The sequence below is a fragment of the Ranitomeya variabilis genome, chromosome 1 (genome assembly GCF_051348905.1).
Source record: "Ranitomeya variabilis isolate aRanVar5 chromosome 1, aRanVar5.hap1, whole genome shotgun sequence".
In the NCBI taxonomy this organism is placed as follows: domain Eukaryota; kingdom Metazoa; phylum Chordata; class Amphibia; order Anura; family Dendrobatidae; genus Ranitomeya; species Ranitomeya variabilis.
The window spans coordinates 206588545-206609743 of NC_135232.1; the positions used below are offsets into that span (position 1 = coordinate 206588545).

A 21199-nucleotide genomic window follows, 5' to 3' on the forward strand; every position below is an offset into this window, starting at 1 on the left:
ACACCATTACTGACCCATTGCCAAACCAGTCATGCTGAAGGATATTGCAGGCAGATCGCTCTCCACAGCGTCTACAGACTGTCACATGTGCTCAGTGTGAACCTGCTTTCATCTGTGAAGAGCACAGGGTGCCAGTGGTGAATTTGCCAATCCTGGTGTTCTGTGGCAAATGCCAAGTATCCTGCACGGTGTTGGGCTGTGAGCACAACCCCCATCTGTGGACGTCAGGCACTCAAACCATCCTTATGGAGTTGGTTTCTAACCATTTGTGCAGACACATGCACATTTGTGGCCTGCTGGAGGTCATTTTGCAGGGCTCTGGCAGTGCTCCTCCTTGCGCAAAGGCTGAGGTAGCGGTCCTGCCGCTGGGTTGTTGCCCTCCTACGGCCCCCTCCACGTCTCCTGGTGTACTGGCCTGTCTCCTGGCAATGATGTGCCATCCTGGATGAGCTGCACTACCTGAGCCACTTGTGTGGGTTGTAGAGTCTGTCTCATGCTACCACAAGTGTGAAAGCAAAACCAACATTCCAAAGTGACCAAAACATCAGCCAGAAAGCATTGGTACTGAGATGTGGTCCCCACCTGCAGAACCACTCCTTTATTGAGTGTGTCTTGGTATTTGCCAATAATTTCCATCTGTTTTCTATTCCATTCACACAACAGCATGTGAAATTGATTGTCAAACAGTCTTGCTCCCTAAGTGGACAGTTTAGTTTCACAGTTTGATTTACTTGGGAGTTATATTCTATTTGTGTTCCCTTTATTTTTTGAGCAGTGTATATACTCACTTATAAGTGACTTGAGCTTTTTCCTCTGGCCAGAAGTGGTGGTGTGTGTGTGTCAGCTATCAAGTGGAGCAGCTCTACATTTTTTGGACACCGCAAATATCAGATTTAAAAAAAAAACACACAACTTTTATAACACATCCAATTGTGGAACTTATTACTAGAAAGATCTATTGATTAAAATATACTTTACTCATGGTAGACTGCGTTTAAATGAGTTGTTTTGGCATTTTGTATAGATGCAGTTGGTGACACTACAGAAGTAGACACTGAATGGAGGGGAACCACATAGTTCTCTTCAATGTGTAGTGCTGGGCACTGAGACCTGCAGATCAGCCCTTATTTATAGGTCATCAATATTCTATGTCTGGACAACCGCTCTAATATTTTATTCACATACCGTACTTCTCACACGCAGCAATGGACAATCCATCTAGTAGCATACTGCAACTTCTTCTTGGACACATATGCAATTAATCAATTAAATGACAACCAAAAAAAAAAAACCACATACAGCAAATAAATAAGAACCAGAAGTAGTTTATAAACCCAATGCACTTCATAATTTTATGCAAAATAATTAAACAGGATAAACATGCACCAAAACATTCACAGATCCATTTTGCTGAAAGTAGACAACTTTTAGAGTGAAATAAAAAGGTTTCCAGAAGGTTGCACAATTCTAATGCTGGCAATAGAGATTTAACACTGGACGTATTGGAGAGATTGTGCTGGGTTTTTAAGCAACAAAATAAAAATTGTACCCACTTTGCAACTGCAAACAATCTAAAATACAGTTAGGTGATTCCTAGGGGGCAAGTTACACATTAGGAGGCCAGCTGTTCATACAGCTTTGGGACATAATCATCCCACTCTGCCTGGAAGCAACTTCCTGCAACTGGGCATCCCAGGCCATATTTTTCACGGAATGAAAGGACCTTGAACTTCCCTCGGTGATCTCCACAGCGATTGGTCAGAACATGCTCATTACAGTTTAGCTGTTCTTTCTGTTCATAGACCAACCAGACGTAACGATGAAGACCTGGAAAATAAGGAATAACTTTTAAAACATCAAGAAAAATATATACATCAGTTATAACCGAACTATCACCACGAACAGTGTATTGGATGATAATAGTTTTTAGACACATTAACAACAATTTACACTGTGCACAATTATTAGGCAATTTGTATTTGAGAATTTTATTATTGAACAACCATAGTGTTGTCAGTCAATCCAAAAGGTTAATAAACCTGAATATTTAAGGAAGAAAATCCGGTTCCTTTCTGGGAATATCTGTATGCAGAATAATGCAACTACATGAAAAATTTAACACGTTTCCCATCTCAATTGCTTACGGTCATTTGTTAAAGTGAGAATAACCAAACTTCTCAATGTACAAAAATACATCTGACCCCCAAATACCCGGTGACCAATATAGCCCACCCATTTTCAATAAGCCTTTCATCCATGGAGTTTGTCAGTTACTTAATCTGAGAATCCACTTTTTGGGCAGCGCCAACCACAGCCTCCCAGACACTGATCAGAGAGATGACTACTTTCCTTCACCATAAGGCTAGGTTCACATTGCGTTAGCGCAATCCGTTAGCGCTAGTGGATTGCGCTATGCGCTTAACGCAATGTTTCTCTAGGGTCCGCGTCCGCCGTCCCCGCTAGCGAGGAACGGACCTCGGACGCTGCAAGCAGCGTCCGAGGTCCGTCACAAAAGAACAGCACATTGCTAGCGATGCGCTACAGGGAAAAATCACTGCTGTCAATGGGTGCGCTAACGGACCCGTTGCACGGCGTTAATTGCGACAATTTCGCCATGCAACGCAGTCCGCTAGCGGACACACATTAACGCAATGTGAACCTAGCCTAAGGCTGGGGTCACACTGCGTTATGGCAGTCCGTTAGACGGACTGCGTTACACCGCGGCATAACACGGTGTAATGCAGTCCGTTAACGCTGCCATTAACCCCTATTATCAGGCGCATCGCCAACGCATGCCATAATGGGCATGCGCTAGCGATGTGCCGTCATTCAGTGACAGAGCCTCGGACGCAGGCTGCAGCGTCTGAGGTTCCGTTACCGCTAGCACAGATGAATCATCTGCGCTAGCGGTATAGCATAACCCGATGGCGTGTATGCTCTAGCGTTAACGCAGCCTGTCAATGCTATGCGTTGAACGGGCTGCTTTAATGCAGTATGAACCTGGCCTAAATTTCCTATGTACAAAGGACACACAAGTTCTCAACAGGGTTTAGGTGAGTAAGGAGCCATGTCATTCTTTCAGCTGTAAGCAATCATCTTTACTTAGTAGCCAAGCAGTGAAGACTTTATTGCATGTGCTGAAGCATTGTCCAGACTCTTTTCTGTACCCCTGCTTGAAGTACGGGTAGTTGATAGTGATGAGCAAATAAACTCATTACTCGAGATTTCCCGAGCACGCTCTGGTGTCCTCCAAGTATTTTTTTTTAGTGCTCTGAGATTTAGTTTTTATTGCCGCAGCTGAATGATTTACATCTGTTAGCCAGCATAAGCACATGTGGGGGTTGCTTGGTTGCTAGGGAATCTCCACATGTACTTATGCTGGCTAACAGATGTAAATCATTCAGCTGCGGCAATAAAAACAATCTCCGAGCACTAAAAAAAATACTCGGAGGACACCCAAGAGTGCTCGGGAAATCTCAAGTAACGAGTATATTCGCTCATCACTAGTAGTTGATTTTGAGTCCATCTTCAACCCGAAAAGGGTCTAACTAGCTTTTTAAGAACACTCCCCCCCCCCCCCCCCAACACAATACATTCTCAATCCCTACAAACCCACCAAAACCCAACTCTAGTAAGAGTCCTGCAGAATGATGTTGCAGTTGAATCCAAAAAGGTATGTGTCCTCTGTAGTAGATGAATTCAAAGAAATGTCTATAGTTTCCTTACCATTCTCATCACTCTTGCAGGCTGAGGGTGGTAAGGGGGCAGATAGTTCTAAGTATGCATATAAAACAGTATTTTACAGCAAATCTTAATACACACAAGTCCTTACTCCAATAATATACAGCCACAATTTCAAAGTATACATCTATTTGATATCCCACCATCCACCTATAATTTTCAAAGCTTCTTAGGTATACCTCAGAAGCTAGGTGTTTAAAAAGGCACAGAAGTGGAAGTCTCTAAATTATGAAAGGTACCTAGTAATTAATTAAAGCAGAAAACAAATAACCTTGACCACATCAGGGTTAGAGGAGTGAGGCCCAAGAAGTTCAGCCATGGAGCCCACTTTCTTTTTTTTTTTTCAAGGTAAAGCAGGTCAAATTTCTTTTGCGGATTACCCGCGGATTTGCAGCGTTTTTTGTGCAGATTTCACTTGCATTTTTACACCTGCGGATTCCTATTGAGCAGGTGTAAACCGGTGTGGAATCCGCACAAAGAATTGACATGCTGCGGAAAATTAACCCAAGTGTTTCCGCGCGGAATTTTCCGCATCATGGGCACTGCGGATTTGGTTTTCCATAGGTTTACATAGTACTATAAACCTGATGGAAAACTGCTGCAAATCCGCAGCAGTCAATCCGCTGGCAAATCCGCAACGTGTGCACATACTCTTACGGCGTAATGTGTTACCAATGGCTTTCTTGGTGACTGAGGTCCCAGCTGTCTTGAGATCATTAACAAGTTCCCCACATGTAGTTTTAGGCTGACTCTCACCTTCCATCATGATCAAGGATAGCCCACGGTGGTGAGATTTTGCATGGTTCCCCAGATTGATGTCGAATGACATTTTGTATTTCTTCCATGTTCTTACTATTGCACCAACAGTTGTCTCCTTCTCACCCAGCATCTTACTTAAGGTTTTGTAGCCCATTCCAGCTTTGTGCAGGTCTATGATCTTGACCCTGACATCCTTATAAAGCTCTTTGGTCTTGCCCACGTTGTAGGGGTTAAAGTCTGACTGACTGAGTGTGGCCAGGAGTCTTTTATAAAGGCGACTACATAAGACCGCTGTCTTTAATGCAGATAAGTTGATTAGGAACTTCTAAATTTTAATGGTTGGTAGGGGATCAAATACTTATTTTTCTCACTGCCAAATTTCAAATAAATTTTTACAATGTGATTTTCTGGATTTTATTTTTGATATTCTATCACTCAATGTTACAATTAACCTACCTTTAAAATTATAGACTGTTCATGTCAGTGGGCAAACTTACAAAATCAGCAAGGGATCAAATACTTATTTGCTTCACTGTATACCTTAGGAATTCTAGGATATCAATCAATATAGTGTCAGAAACTGTCCCCATATCTTGTTCCCATTTAGACGTTAAAAGGTATACCCCCACTTTTAAAGGCCTGCTCCATCAGACATTTGTAATGGTGTGAGATTATCCCTTGGGTTCAGCCTTCTTTAACAATGTTAAGAATGCAGTTCCCATAATTTGTAGATACTGATAAAACATTTTATTCTGAATATCAAACTCCTCCAGAAGCTCCTTGAAAAGGTTCTAAATTGGTTGTTCTGAATTATTTGCAGAATATGACGAAAACCTTTATTCTGCCAAAAGCAATTACTTTCCAACTTATGGAATACTGGATATGCAGAGTTGCCCCAGATGGGTGAATACTAGAAACTAGTGATGAGCGAATATACTGGTTACTCGAGATTTCCCGAGCACGCTCGGGTGTCCTCAGTATTTTTTAGTGCTCAGAGATTTAGTTTTCATTGCCTCAGCTGAATGATTTACAGCTATTAGCCAGCATAAGTACATGTGGGGGTTGCCTGGTTGCTAGGGAATCCCCATATGTAATCAAGCAGGCTTGTAGTTGTAAATCATCCTGCGGCGAAGAAAACTAAATAAGATACATCAAGGAAACAGGCATGGCCCGGCCTCCATCCTCTTTAGGTCTCTAATGTGTCAAGTTGTATTCTTGGTACACCACTGCTCCGTATCAAGTATCTCAAGATACGGTTTAGTTTATAAGAGCTTTGTAGGAAATAAAAGCATCTATGGCATAAGAACCATCTTAATTAAATTTGCTCTCCTCCTACCCAATATTAGTAAATTTTACACCAGGCCATTATTTTATGCTGAAGTTTAGTGAAGAGTGGGTTGATATTGAGGGTTTCACAGCACAAAACAGTTTCACTTACTATTACACCCAGGTATTTGAATGAGGGGACAGTTGAGTTGGCCACCTTTTACCAATTAATTGGGAAGTATCTTTCCCATAGTCTTAACCCATTATCCACCAATGTCCTTTTTTGGGACGCCTAATCTTTAGCTTCTAGCAACTAAGATTTTATAATTTTTATAATTAGGTGCAATTTTTTGTGTTGTGTTTGTGAAATGAATGTTTTCAAAATAGGAAGTCATGTCATTGTCATTTTTAATTGAATAGTGGGACGCCCTTTTCTGAAAAATCCATACTTGAAATTTTGCAAATTATGTTTCTGATTCATTAGGACCCAAATCATTAAAAATCTGTCATTTAAAAAAAAAAAAATGAAAAATTGCTAATTTGGCAAGTAATGGCTTAAAGAGAACCTGTCACCCCCCCAAAATAGATGGTGAGGTAAGCTCACCGTCATCAGGGGCTTATCTACAGCATTACAGAATGCCCCCGATGTTACCTGAAAGAGAAAAAAAAGGTTATATTATACTCACCCAGGGGCGGTCCCGCTGCGGTTCCGTCCGATGGGTGTCTCGGGTCCGCTCCGGCGCCTCCTATCTTCATTCCATGACGTCCTCTTCTGGTCTTCACGCCGTGGCTCCGGCGCAGGCGTACTTTGTCTGACCTTTCCGGCGCCTGCGCACTGCAGTACTTTGCTCTGCCCTCAACAGGGCAGACAAAGTACGCCTGCGCCGGAGCAGCGGCATGAAGACCAGAAGAGGACGTCATGGAATGAAGATGGGAGGCGCTGTACCGGACCTGAGACGCCCATTGGGCGTCTTTTTCTCCTCTTTCAGGTAACATCGGCAGCTTATCTACAGCATTACAGAATGTTGTAGATAAGCCCCTGATGACGGTGAGCTTACCTCACCATCGATTTTGGCGGTGACAGGTTCCCTTTAACCTCTTTCTGACCTCGGATGGGATAGTATCAAAGCCGGGACATGTCAGCTGTTTTGAACAGCTGACATGTGCCCGCAATAGCGACGGTTGAAATCGCGATTCACCCGCCGCTATTAACTAGTTCAATGCTGCTGTCAAACGCAGCTGTTAACCGGCGCTTTCAGCCGGGCGGCCGGAAATGAGCGCATCGCTGACCCCCGTCACATGATCGGGGGTCAGCGATGCTTCTGCATTGTAACCATAGAGGTCTTTGAGACCTATATGGTTACTGATCGCCGGCAGCTGTGAGCGCCACCCTGTGGTCGGCGCTCACAGCACACCTGCATTTCTGCTGCATAGCAGCAATCTGATGATCGCTGCTATGTAGCAGAGCCGATCGCGTTGTGCCAGCTTCTAGCCTCTAGGCTATTGAAGCATGGCAAAAGTTAAAAAAAAAAAAAAAAGTGAAAAAAATATTAAAGTTTAACCCCTTCACCCCCAAGGGTGATTTGCACGTTAATGACCGGGCCAATTTTCACATTTCTGACCACTGTTTCTTTATGAGGTTATAACTCCGAAACGCTTCAACGGATCTTAGCGATTCTGAGTTTGTTTTCTTGTAACATTTTGTACTTCATGATAGTGGTAACATTTCTTCGATATAACTTGCGTTTATTTGTGAAAAAATGGAAATTTGGCGAAAATTTTGAAAAATTTCGCATTTTTCCAACTTTGAATTTTTATTCTGTTAAACCAGAGAGTTATGTGACACAAAATAGTTAATAAATAACATTTCCCACATGTCTACTTTACATCAGCACAATTTTGGAAACAAATTTTTTTTTTTTCTAGGAAGTTATAATGGTTAAAATTTGAACAGCAATTTTTCATTTTTACAACAAATTTTACAAAACCATTTTTTTTTTTTTTTTTAGGGACCACCTCACATTTGAAGTCATTTTGAGGGGTCTATATGGCAGAAAATACCCAAAAGTGACACCATTCTGAAAACTGCACCCCTCAAGGTACTCAAAACCACATTCAAGAACTTTATTAACCCTTCAGGTGTTTCACAGCAGCAGAAGCAACATGGAAGGAAAAAATTAACATTTTACTTTTTAGTCACAAAAATGATCTTTCAGCAATATTTTTTTTAATTTCCCAAGGGTAAAAAGAGAAAATGGACCTTAAAAGTTGTTGTCCAATTTGTCCTGAGTACGCTGATACCCCACATGTGAGGGGGAACCACTTTTTGGGCGCACGGCAGGGCTCAGAAGGAAAGGAGCGTCGTTTGACATTTTCAAGCTAAAATTGGCTGGAATTGAGATCGGACGCCATGTCGCGTTTGGCGAGCCCCTGATGTGCCTAAACAGTGGAAACTTCCCACAAGTGACCCCATTTTGGAAACTAGACCCCCTAAAGAACTTATCTAGATGTGTCGTGAGCACTTTTATCCCCCAAGTGCTTCATGAAAGTTTATAACACCCGGGCGTGAAAATAAAAAATCCTATTTTTTCCACAAACATGATCGTTTAGTCCCCAATTTTTTATTTTCTCAAGGGTAACAGGAGAAATTGGACCCCAAACGTTGTTGTCCAATTTGTCCTGAGTACGCTGGTACCCCATATGTGGGTGAAAACTACTGTTTGGGCACACTTCGGGGCTCGGAAGGGAAGTAGGGACGTTTTGGAATGCAGACTTTGATGGAATTGTCTGCGGGCATCATGTTCCATTTGGTGAGCCCCTGATGTGCGTAAACAGTAGAAACTCCCCACAAGTGACCCCATTTTGGAAACTTGACCCCCTAAGGAACTTATCTAGGTGTGTGCTGAGAATTTTGAACCTCCAAGTGCTTCACTAAAGTTTATGACGCCCGGCCTGAAAATAAAAAATTCTATTTTTTTCCCCACAAAAATGATATTTCAGTCCCCAATTTTTTATTTTCCCAAGGGTAACAGGAGAAATTGGACCCCAAAAGTTGCTGTCCAATTTGTTCTGAGTACGCTGGTACCCCATATGTGGGGAAAAAACTGTTTGGGCACTTTGGGACTCAGAAGGGAAGCAGTGACGATTTGGAATGCAGACTTTGATGGACTGGTTCTGAGGGCGTCATGTTCCATTTGCAGAGCCCCTGATGTGCCTAAACAGTAAAAAAAACCAAAAGTGACGTCATTTTGGAACCTAGACCCCCAAGGAACTTACTTAGATGTGCCCCCTCTTTGGAACTAATCTACTGTTTCCTGTAAAGTAAATTAGTAGTGCATGGAGGTGTGGTACAATTTGAAGCAGTCCTTCATACACAGGCCAGGTTTGTCGGGGCAGGTGTCGCATTGATAGATGGTGTCCTTGCGTACTCCTCGTTTGTAGCACACTCGGCACCTTTTTTGCGGCTTACCTTTTCTATCAATTGGCGGGACCACCCCAGGAAAATGCTGACCTGGTACAATACGAGCACCCTCAGTTCCGGAAGTACTGGGGCCCGCTCCTTCCCTCGTGCCAAACATCAGGGCCTTAACCACTACCTCCTGGAACTGAAGGTATGACGTATCGGTGTGGAGTGCACATCGTGACAGCAGGAAAGCGTTGAGCATTGCCATTTGTACGATGTACACGGACAGCTTTTTGTACCACACCTTGGGCTTCCTCAAAGCACTGTACGGTTGGAGGAGTTGATCGGAGAGATCAACGCCCCCCATGTTTGTTGTACCCCAGTACACAGTCCGGATTGCAGATCTGTGTAGAGGTACCCCGTACACTGCTGAGGGCACTGCCATCACCGTGTATGGTGGTCAAGAGAAGGACATCCCTCTTGTCCTTGTACTTGACCACCAGCAGGTGGTCGCTACATTGGGCTTTGCTCTCACCTTTTCTGAGCATCTGCCCAAGTAGCGTCTTCGGGAGGCCTCTCTGATTTTTGCGTGTTATTGGTAACTATGTGTACGTGGGGGGGGGGGGGGGGGGGGATAGTGTTTGGTGCAAACTATTCTGAAAAGAAAAAGCTAAAGGAAAAAAAGCAAATAGGGAAAAAAAATACCTGTGAAAGGAAAAGTCTAAAACAGCAGGCCCTAGCTCTGATAAGTGAACTGCGTCACTTATCAAAGTTCGGCAGCTGCTGGGTGTGTGAACGGGGATGTGAAAAGAAAAAAGGCAGGCACGAGAGCTCTGATAAGTGAACCGCGTCACTTATGAAAGTTCGGCGGCGGCGGCTGGGTGCGCGCAAGGGGTTGTGAAAAAAAAAAAAAAAAAAAAGCAAGAAAAGAAAGGCACGGGTTCAGATGCAGCAGCGGCGTGCGCGCAAGGGGATGTGAAAAAAAAAGCAAGAAAAGAAAGGCACGGGTTCAGACGCAGCGGCTGGGTGCGCAGACGGGGATGTGGAGAAGAAAAGTGAACACGAGTGTTGATCGGTGAACTGCGTCACCAATAAACGCTCGGCGACTGCTAAATTTGGGCACGGACGGACGCGGCGCAAAGTGGGGGTGGAGGGGGATGGGGGGGTTTAGAAAGATCGGGCCGGGATCGGGGATGAACACTTACATTTGTAGTCTCTCTTCTGTCTTCTGTCTTTTTTTTTTTTAGCAAGAATTATGGTGTCACAGGCTACTGTGGCACCACAAGTCTCAGCACAGGAGGGGGATCTGTCAGCGTGACCGCTCTGCAGGAACCCTCAACAAGTGTGAGGATTCCTGCAGAGCAGTCAGACAGGTCAGGGGCAGGTGAGACAGGTCACAGAGCGGTCACACCGCTGCTGTGACCTGTGATTGGTGGGATCGATGTGATCAATCAGGGGAGGCCCTGGTGACGCCGGTGTTGCTAGGAACCAGCCTATGATCGGAGCTCACAGCTCCGGTCATAGGCTGGTCACCGGCAGGTCACCAGCAAGTGACCGGCAGGTCACCATCAGGGCACAGCGCGGTCATACCGCTGCTGTGCCCTGTGATTGGCGCGATCGATCACATCGATCGCGCCAATCAGAGCGGCAGATAACAGAGCTGGGCACAGACGCAGGGCACGGGAGGCAGGCACCGGAGCAGGTAGTTAGAAGCAGGGCACAGCGGCGGTAACACCGCCGCTGTGCCCTGCGATTGGCGCGATCGATGTGATCGTCGATCACGCCAATCCGGGGGGTTTTGGCGTTGCCAGGCACCGGCCCCAGGATCGAGTACATCGGTACTCGATCCTATCCTGGGACCTCACTGTTTCAGCCATCTGATTGGCTGTTTAATTCTGAACAGCCAATCACAGCGATCGGGGGGGGCGGCACCATACCCCAAGATGCCGAGGCCATCTTCCCTAAGGTAAGATGGCGTCGGAATTTTAATGCGATCACCGCGACTTAAGTCACGGTGTCACATTAAAGGGCATGATGTACTATCCCATCGGTGGTCATACGGGCCCACCCCACCTCGTACGTCAGATGTCAGAAAGGGGTTAAATAACCCCCCTTTTGCCCCAATCAAAATTTAAAAAAAAATAAAAACTCAAAATCTACACATTTGGTGTCGCCCGATCAATAAAAAAAAACAGCATTAACCTGATCGCTAAACGGCGTAGCGAGAAAAAAAGTTCGAAACGCCAGAATTACGTTTTTTTGTTGCCGCGACATTGCATTAAAATGCAATAACGGGCGATCAAAAGAACGTATCTGCACCAAAATGCTATCATTAAAAACGCCAGCTCGGCACGCAAAAAATAAGCCCTCAACCGACCCCAGATCTTGAAAAATGAAGACGCTACGAGTATCGGAAAATGGCTCAATTTTTTTTTTTTTTTTTTTTAACCAAAGTTTGGAATTTTTTTTCACCACTTAGATAAAAAAAATAACCTAGTCATGTTAGGTGTCTATGAACTTGTATTGACCTGGAGAATCATAGTGGCAGGTCAGTTTTAGCATTTAGTGAACCTAGCAAAAAAGCCAAACAAAAAACAAGTGTGGTACTTGCACTTTTTTTTGCAATTTCACCGCACTTGGAATTTTTCTCCTGTTTTCTAGTACATGACATGGTAAAACCAATGATGTTGGTCAAAAGTACAACTCATCCCGCAAAAAATAAGCCCTCACATGGCCAAATTGACGGAAAAATAAAAAAGTTATGGCTCTGGGAAGGAGGGGAGTGAAAATCGAACACGGAAAAATGGAAAATCCCAAGGTCATGAAGGGGTTAAGTACAGACTTACTAGTTGATAGCAAGTCCAGACAGCTTTAAGTGAGTGTTGCTTTAAAGGATTTTGAGGGTTTAGTAGTTGCTTAGTCAAGAAATCTAAATGACTGTGCATTGCGTTTCAGCCACCTGTACTTCCTCCCTTAATACTCAAATCTTTTGACACCATTTTCTTCTTTAAATCAGTAGATCCCTTAGAAATACTTTCATCGTTTCCCAAACCATAGACATTGAGTTAGACCCTTTATTAATAGTGGTGAGCGAATATACTCGTTACTCGAGATTTCCCGAGCACACTCGGGTGTCCTCCGAGTATTTGTAAGTGCTCGGAGATTGTTTTCATCGCCGCAGCTGAATGATTTACAGCTACTAGCCAGGCTGAGTACATGTGGGGGTTGCCTGGTTGCTAGGGAATCCCCACATATAATCAAGCTGGCTAACAGATGTAAATCATTCAGCTGCTGAAAGGAAAACTAAATCTCCGAGCACTTAAAGACTTGGAGGACACAGCGTGCTCAGGAAATCTTGAGTAACGAGTATATTCGCTCATCACTACAGATAAAAGGTCTACAAAAAATATATTTTTTGTAATTATCACAGGTGAATTTATACTGTTCTGAATTATCTTTTTGTCCCGATTTCAAAAATGTTTACAGTTTTTGCACATTTAGTTTTTATGGAGCAGCATCATCATTATAAAAGGTATAGGAAATATACTGGCGACATTAAGAAAACAAAAATCAGAAAAAAAAAAAATGCTTCACTTTACAAAACAGTTTTCATTGAACCAAAATAATTTCACGTGCAAAATAGAAACCAAAATATGAGCAGAAATTGGAAGTGCTTGACATTAGACTGTTATTGATACGATTTATCAGGGTTGTCCCTACATAACATCCAACAGTAATCTGCCATCATTGAGTCATTCCAAATACCCTGGTAGTGGTGTTCCATTACTTTAATGTCCTAGTGAAACCGCTCATCTTGTTCATCACTTACATCCAAGATTTTGAGGGAAGAAATCTAAAAGCAAAAAGTGCATTTTCAGAGACATGCAACATCTAAGACATTGGTATGCATTTAGCAGTTCCTCAACACCTTCAACATATTCTGAAGATTTTTTTTTTTTTCTTAAGAAGTTTTCACAGATCCACTTGAAGCTTTTCCAAGATCTCAATTCCTTCAATTCAGTTAGAGTTCCTTCAAACACATCATCTCTCATAAGCTCTCAGATCTGAGGACCAACAACTGCCCCTTCCTTCAGGTTTGCTGGTGAAATGCTGGAGAATTTCTGTGAAATGTACTGGAACCCTTGTGAATTTGTCTTTGCCATGGCTTTCACAAAGTTTTTAATCAATCCCAACTTTATATGTAGTGGAGGAAGAAAGATTTTTGTTGGAGCAACTAAAGGATTATGCTGCACATTGTCTCTACCTGGAGCATAGATGTTTCTCTGTCTCCAATCACTATGAACATAATGCTCTACTGTATTTCTACTGGCCCATAAACACAAGCAACAATATTTTGCAAAACCTCCTTGCATTCCCATTAGCAAACCAATCACTTTCAAATCTCCAGATATTCCATTGATGCTTATATTGTATAACATCCAAAACAACTGACAGATTTTCAGAACTTTCCTTTAGATGACATGAGTGAGAAATAGGGATTGATTTTATTTTCATATTTCCATTGTGAAGCAGCACTGTTTGTTGACTCATCCCAGAGAAGTTTGAAGAACTGAATCAAGAGTATTTTGTTGCAGATTGGTGATTGCTTTCAAAGAGGCCATTCACATTGTTACTGTACACCAATGGTCCATCAACTGTGAAAAATTGTGTTAGTGTTACTTCTGTTTCGGTTTCACTTTGACATCATTATGAAGAAGATTCTTCTGTTTCCACCTAGATACAAGAAGTTCAACTTTATCTTTTGACACTGAAAGGTCTCTGAGATCATTTAATTCATGTTGAATAAAGCGTTCTGGCTGCTCCATCAGGTACATACTCATCTTGACTTGAGGTCTCCATATCTCACCAGTAGCTTCAGCTCCATAGTCTTCATATTCTACTTCATTTTCATCCAAACCAGACAATGGAGGTACAGGAACTGGCCTAATCGCAGATTCAAGTTCAGGGTAATTAATCTTGTTTGTTCTTTGTAGAAAAGCCCTTCTGTTTGACAAAAAAAAAGTAGCAGCTATCACTATGATTTTTGGGTTCTCTTCAAGTCATGGGAACAGCAAATGGCATAGCCACTTTCCTCATATTCAACTAATCACAAACACCATTTGAACAACTTGAGCATATCACATGAGGGGCCCAGCTTTTGTCTTGATCACCAAGTGGACACTTAGAGTACATCTTTTTAATATCATGAGTGAATGAACGTACTTGGCCTTTTGGTGTAAAAACCACACACATAGCAGAATCAGTTCAAATGATTGATACACTGTTGGGCATTTTATTCCTTTAAATCAGATCAAACCGTAGAGTAAGTTCAGTTCAATAGTGGTCACAAACTCAAAAAATATGTGATGAGCCGACCGACTATATGTAGATATTAGCTTGTATTTAGAACTGATTTTACTGGAGATAATCTGCTAGATAACTATATACAGTTGTGAGGTAAACGGATCAGCCTATTCCTTACAGATGAACACTTGCAGACCGGCAGTTTCTGAGTGTGATAGTGGCTGCTTTCAGGTTCTCTCTCTGGAGACCCTCACTCAGTTACTCCTCAGTGGCTGAGCTATTTTCTTCCCTCTGAGGCTACTTTCCCTCCAAGAAATGCAGTGAAAATCCTCTCATAATGATGGCTCTCCGCTGCCTTCCCTTCTATCTCCCTGCGGCAGGGCTCAGATCCCCGTAGAGGCCTGTCTCCTATCAGAATCTTACATACCAGTCCTTGCTGCCAGCACCATCCTTTTCTGACTGACTCAAATCTTACCGCCTCATAACAGTTAGCTCGTCCCCATAACATGTCACTTTCCAAGAAGCAGTCATTGGTTGACTGCACAGTCAATATTCCTTCCCACAAAACTCACTAAAACCTTTACTGATGTTATCCCTGTAAGAAAATTCACAATTAAGTAAGACAAGTAAAGAAGTGGGAATAACATAGGAAAAACCACATACATTGATAATGCAGAAATAACTACTGATGAGCAAATATACCGTATATACGCCGAGATTTTTCAGCCCAAAAAAATGAGCTGAAAGTGTCCCTTTTGGCTTATACTCGAGTCATGGAAGGTGAGGCGGGTGAAGGGGAGCAACGATGTCACATACTCACCTGCTCCTGGCGCTCCTGACGCAGTCCCTGTGTGTCCCATGGTCCCTGCCCTGCCCTAGGCTTTGTTCGATTGTGCACCTGTGTCCAAGCCTGTCTCACCCTTCATCTGTGGTGCTGGTTAGGCAGTGTGGAGGTTATACCTGAAATGTCTATGTCCAGACCTGGTCAACCTTTATCTGTGCTGTCCTCTCTGGTGCCATAGGAGCGATTCAGAAATGCTTCAGGTACAGCTTGCATTTAATGTGGTCTTGCTTTTTAGAGGCCGTAATGGCACAGCGAATATAAAAAACGTAGAGTAGGACTGCCCCATTAGGAGAATGCCGTGGCGGGGTGGCTCAAAGAATTGATCAATTGTTTGCTAAATGTCTCATTTTTGAAATACAGTTAGAAGTCAGTATGTGCATATGCACTTTATGTTTTGCGTTCTGACCATAAGCAGCGCAGGCTTCTCCCCTTTTTTACGGCCATAATAAACTGCATGGAGCATTATATGGGGCATATTTGTATATGGAGTATCTTATGGGGCCATAATGTACTGCATGGAGCATTATATGTGGCACATTTGTATATGGAGCATTATATAGGGTGTATTTTAATATGGAGCATCTTATGGGGCCCATCATGAACTGTATTGAGCTTTATATGGGGCTCCTGATTCAATATGGATATTCAAAAACACTTAAACTACTGATGTCTCAATTAATTTTACTTTTATTGGTATTTATATTTATTTTTTAAATTTACCAGTAGCTGCTGCATTTCCCACCCTAGGCTTATACTCGAGTCATTAGGTTTTCCCAGTTTTTTGTGGCAAAATTAGGAGCGGGGGGGGGGGGGGGGGGAAATCGGCTTATACTCGAGTATATAGGGTACTCGTTACTCGAGATTTCCCGAGCACACTCGGGTGACAGTATTTTTTAGTGCTCGGAGATTTAGTTTTCAATCGCCTCAGCTGAATGATTTACATCTGTTAGCCAGCATAGGTACATGTGGGGGTTGCCTGGTTGCTAGGGAATCCCCACATGTAATCAAGCTGGCTAAGAGATGTAAATCATTCAGCTGAGGTGAGGAAAACCATCTCTGAGCACTGAAAAAAATACTCGGTCACCCGAGCGTGCTCAGGAAATTGCTTGAGGAAAAACAAGCTGTAATAATTCTGCACATCTTGATATAGGATGTTGTATCCTTAGGCCTTATCCCCCTTCACTAAACCTATACACCTTCAACCTGATCAGCTTCATCCAATAAACATTCACATTTATACAGCTTGGAGTTGGTCAAAATACTGTATTTTTTGCTTTATAAAGACGCACCTAGATTTTAGAGAGGAAAATAAAAAAATATATATATTTTGAGCCAAATAGTGTGCAAAAACCTTTAATTAAAAAATATTTTAACATTGTAGACTCAACAGCAGCATTGTGGGCAACGTGTAATAACAGTAACAATAAGAACAGCGTTTTGAATTAGTGAGGAGAAACTTTAATCCTCAGGCACGGCACTCTTAGTAGTGATGAGGAATTCCTGGGGTTCCCTGACAACTGTCGGCATCCAGGAAACTCAGGTCCTCAGTCATTAGTGTCACTTTCTTCACTGTCCTCAGAGCACACCATCCTCAGTGCCATCTAGGGCATTACTAATCCCACATTTTCCTGAATGACCGTATAACCGTTTTATCCTTCACTGACTGCCATGATGTTGTCACCCACTCACAAAATTGAGTGATAGTGGGCCTCCTCATTGGACCAGTTGGTGTCAGATCATGATTGCCAGCAGCCATCCATTTGTTCCATTCTTCTCGCATGAAGACTTTAAATGGTTTGTTGATGGAAACAGCGAGGGGTTGCAGCTGGCTAGTAAGTTCCCCTGGAATTACAGCCAGATTGGTCTTCACTTCTTTAAAGACCTTTTTTGTGGTTTCACTGATATGTGCTCTAAACTGGCCAAGCACTAACAGGGAAGGTTTTTGTCAGTCCCCCCCCCCCCCCCCCCCTTCTTCAAAAGCCCCCAGGACGTTTGGACCAAACTTTGTCAACCCGCACTCATTCTGTTCTCGTCCAACCTTTCTAATGAACGTGCACGACGATTCCTTGGGGGATTGCCTCTTGGCATCTTTTTTCTTAAGATTAGCATTGGTGGCCATTTAGTGCCATCGGCACAGCAGGACAACACAACGGTGTGATGGTTTTTCTTCATGTCCTGCGGTTTTTACAGTTATGGTTCTGGCACCCTTTACATCTACAGTCCTGTTAGATGGCACATCATAGGTTAGAGAGACATCATCCATATTCCCAATCTAGCCTATTTCAAAATTATTTTTCTTTCTGGTGTCAAGTACGAATTTGTGGAAAGAAATGATCTTGGCTTCATATTCTTGTGGCATTTTTTGCGCAATTCTTGTTTTGGTGCGCATAGTAAGGCCACATCTCCTCAAATCTGAAGCACCATGATGGTGATGCAGAAAAGCCATCAATGCCTTTCTCAGCAGCAATCCGCTTGGCTTCATATCATTTTCGCTGACACTGAAAGGCCATTATTTCTGTGTCGTGTGATCCACTCTTTAATGTCCATATCTAACTCAGGACACTTTGCTCCACGCCCATGAAAACCATATTTGCTTTTTTCCAGCTCCTCCTGTTTCCTCCACTCTTATTTTTTCAGTTGGAGGCGGCCTGAAAGGTCTCTTCACTGCTCTATTCCCATGCTCTTATCATATTTTATAACCTCCAGTTTAAAGGGAATTTTATAGGCCAACCTTTTCGGCTTTGACATTCTTGAAAAATGCACAATATGCAGTAGCCAACTGTACGGTATTTTTCTGCAACAAAATACAGTATTGAAACAACTGTCCTTCATAGTTATGGGGGCATTGCAACTGAACATAAATGAATACCATAGCTGAAGAAAAAAAAAAAAAACAAATGAGCCGCGCATCCAAAAATCACAAGTTGGTCTAGTGCCACTAGGCAAAAATGTACCTTATACAACTGAACAAGAGGTTTTTAGTTTAACATTCTGATCAGACTGTATGAACCCCTCAGTGGATCCCTAACTTTAAATACTGTAGCCGTAAAGGTGCAGTGTCAGGCGCCAACCACCTCCACAGCGACAATGAACCAGCAAGGTGGGTACCTGTTGCCACCCATGCTGCAAGGCTGGAGCCTGCAAGAGGCGTTTCACCAATTTTTACTCACTAAGAGGTCCGCCGGGACATGGCAGCGGCTTCATACAGTCTAATCAGAAGGTTGAACCAAGGACCTCATGTTCAGTTTTAGTAATTTTTTTCTAGTGGCATTAGATCAACGATCATCAATGATGACTGAATACCGTAATATTGTTATTTATATTGATTTAGTTTGAAAGATGAGGGAGGTGGTAGTCACATTTGCAATAGACACTTTGGACACTACATTAGTGTATATTTACACTAAATATGGCTAGAACCCCCCATCATCCTTCAGAATATACCCATTGAGTTAGTATATTCTGAAGGATGATGGGGGTTGTTTGCTCACCTTTCCTAAAAGGATCTCGGACTTGTGAGTACCGTAGTTGCAACATTAAATAGTGTGCCAAGACAGCTATGTGATTGGTGGAGGCAGCTAAGCAACAGTTCCCTCCACCAACCACTATCCATCCCTGCCGAGGAGGAGAAGAAGAATTGCCTGGACCCTGCCGCCGGATGCAGCGCATGTACAGATTGAGAGCTCAGTAAGCCGAGATCTCAGCTTTCTTCCATCTGCACCTGCACAGAGCGAAAAGCTGGAAGCCAGACCCCGGAAGAATGGCAGCCGCCATATGCAGTCACCGCTCGCCACCTTACCACCATCGCAGGACCACCACCGCAACACCCCCAAGCTCTGGGCCCACAGCATTGACCCCTCGGTAAGAACAGTGTTTGGATTATAAGACGTACCCCCATTTTCCCCCCTAATCATAAACGTTTGTCTTATAGTCCGAAAAATACAGTACTCACTAATAATTCTACAAGGTGTTGCTCTTACATGTTAAAGCTTTGCTGCCCTGGAGTCATGTGGCCAAGACAGAAAATCTGCCATCAAGGTTTGTTACCCCTCTGTTTTGGCAGCTCTGTACTAGGCAAAAAAAAAAAAAAAAAATCATTCATGAAGTAAAAAGAATCCAAGCTTGTGATTATCAAGGACTACATGGTTAATGAGAGGACTTGCAAACCTGCAGCGATCTCCTGTGGGTGACTCAGAGTTTTCTTAAAACTACAGCAAACAGCCCAGTAAGTGTCACATTGCTGCAATCAGGGCCTTTATCCTTACATTATGCTGTTCTCAAATGAGGTAGCAAAGACCTGGTAACAGTCTCCAAAAAAGGATTCTGTCATTCTTGCTATGTAATCTGAGAGCATCATAATTCTGGCGCAGAGCCCCCGATTACAGCAATGTGTTACTTAGGCTAGGGTCACATTGCGTTAGGGCAATCCGCTAAGCGCATAGCGCTAGCGGGTTGCGCTAACGCAATGCTTCCCTAGGGTCCGCGTTCGGTGTCCCCGCTAGCGCAGATCCCCGATCTGCACTAGCGAGGAACGGACCTCGGGCGCGCCGCGGACGCTGCAAGCAGCGTCCGAGGTCCGTCACTCAAATGACGCGACATCGCTAGCGCCCGCCCAATGTGGGCGGGCGCTAGCGACGCGCTCACCATTACAGGCTATGGCGGCGTTAACGGACTACGTTAACACCGCGTTATGCCGCGGTGTAACGTAGTCCGTTAAACGCGGTCACATAACGCAATGTGACCCTAGCCTTACAGAGTTGTGTTTTGCAGAGAGAAGGAAAAAAAAAAAAAAAAAAGTCTTAGAGGGGATCCGCCCTTCAGGAACAGGAAACCTACAGATACATAAGGGCGGCACCTCTCCCACGCATCTGTTGGTTAACAGAGCACAAGAGGACCACCAAGGTTAACCCCTTCCCGACATGTGACGGTATAGTACATCACATGTCGGGACCCCCGCTTTGATGTGCGCTCCGGCGGTGAGCGCACATCAAAGTCGCGACAAGTCAGCTGTTTTTTACAGCTGACATGTGCGCGCAATAGCGGCAGGTGAAATCGCGATCACCTGCCGCTATTAACTAGTTAAATGCCGCTGTCAAACGCAGACAGCGGCATTTAACTACCGCATCCGGCTGTGCGGCCGGATATGAGCGCATCGCCGACCCCCGTCACATGATCGGGGGTCGGCAATGCTCCTCCATTGTAACCATAGAGGTCCTTGAGACCTCTATGGTTACTGATTGCCGGTGGCTGTGAGCGCCCCCCTGTGGTCGGCGCTCACAGCACACCTGCAAATCTGCTGTGTAGCAGCGATCTTATGATCACTGCTGCATAGCAGAGCCGATCGGGCTGTGCCTGCTTCTAGCCTCCCATGGAGGCTATAGAAGCATGGCAAAAGTAAAAAAAATAAAAAATATATAAAAGTTTAAATCACCCCCCTTTCGCCCCAATCAAAATAAATCAATAAAAAAAAAACCCCAACCTACACATATTTGGTATCGCCGCGTTCAGAATCGCCCGATCTATCAATAAAAAAACAGCATTAACCTGATCGCTAAATGGCGTAATGAGAAAAAAATTCGAAACGCCAGATTTACGTTTTTTTGGTCGCCACGACATTGCATTAAAATGCAATAACGGGCGATCAAAAGAACGTATCTACACCAAAATGCTATCATTAAAAACGCCAGCTCGGCACGCAAAAAATAAGCCCTCACCTGACCCCAGATCACGAAAAATGGAGACGCTACGAGTATCGGAAAATGGCGCAATTTTGTTTTGTTTTTTGCAAAGTTTGGAATTTTTTTTCACCACTTAGGTGAAAAATAACCTAGTCATGTTAGGTGTCTATGAACTCGTAGTGACCTGGAGAATCATAATGGCAG

General features: G+C 43.5%; 1 protein-coding gene across 1 annotated transcript in view; it reads right to left on the reverse strand.

Moving 5' to 3' along the window:
- Positions 1 to 1305: 1305 nt before the first annotated feature.
- LOC143809043 (phosphatidylethanolamine-binding protein 1-like) overlaps positions 1306 to 21199 on the reverse strand; it is a 45270-nt gene continuing 25376 nt past the window's right edge. Inside the window, exon 4 of the mRNA XM_077292214.1 lies at positions 1306 to 1827. Coding sequence (XP_077148329.1) covers positions 1613 to 1827 — 215 coding nt within the window. The 3' untranslated portion in view covers positions 1306 to 1612. The remainder of the gene's footprint in view (positions 1828 to 21199) is intronic.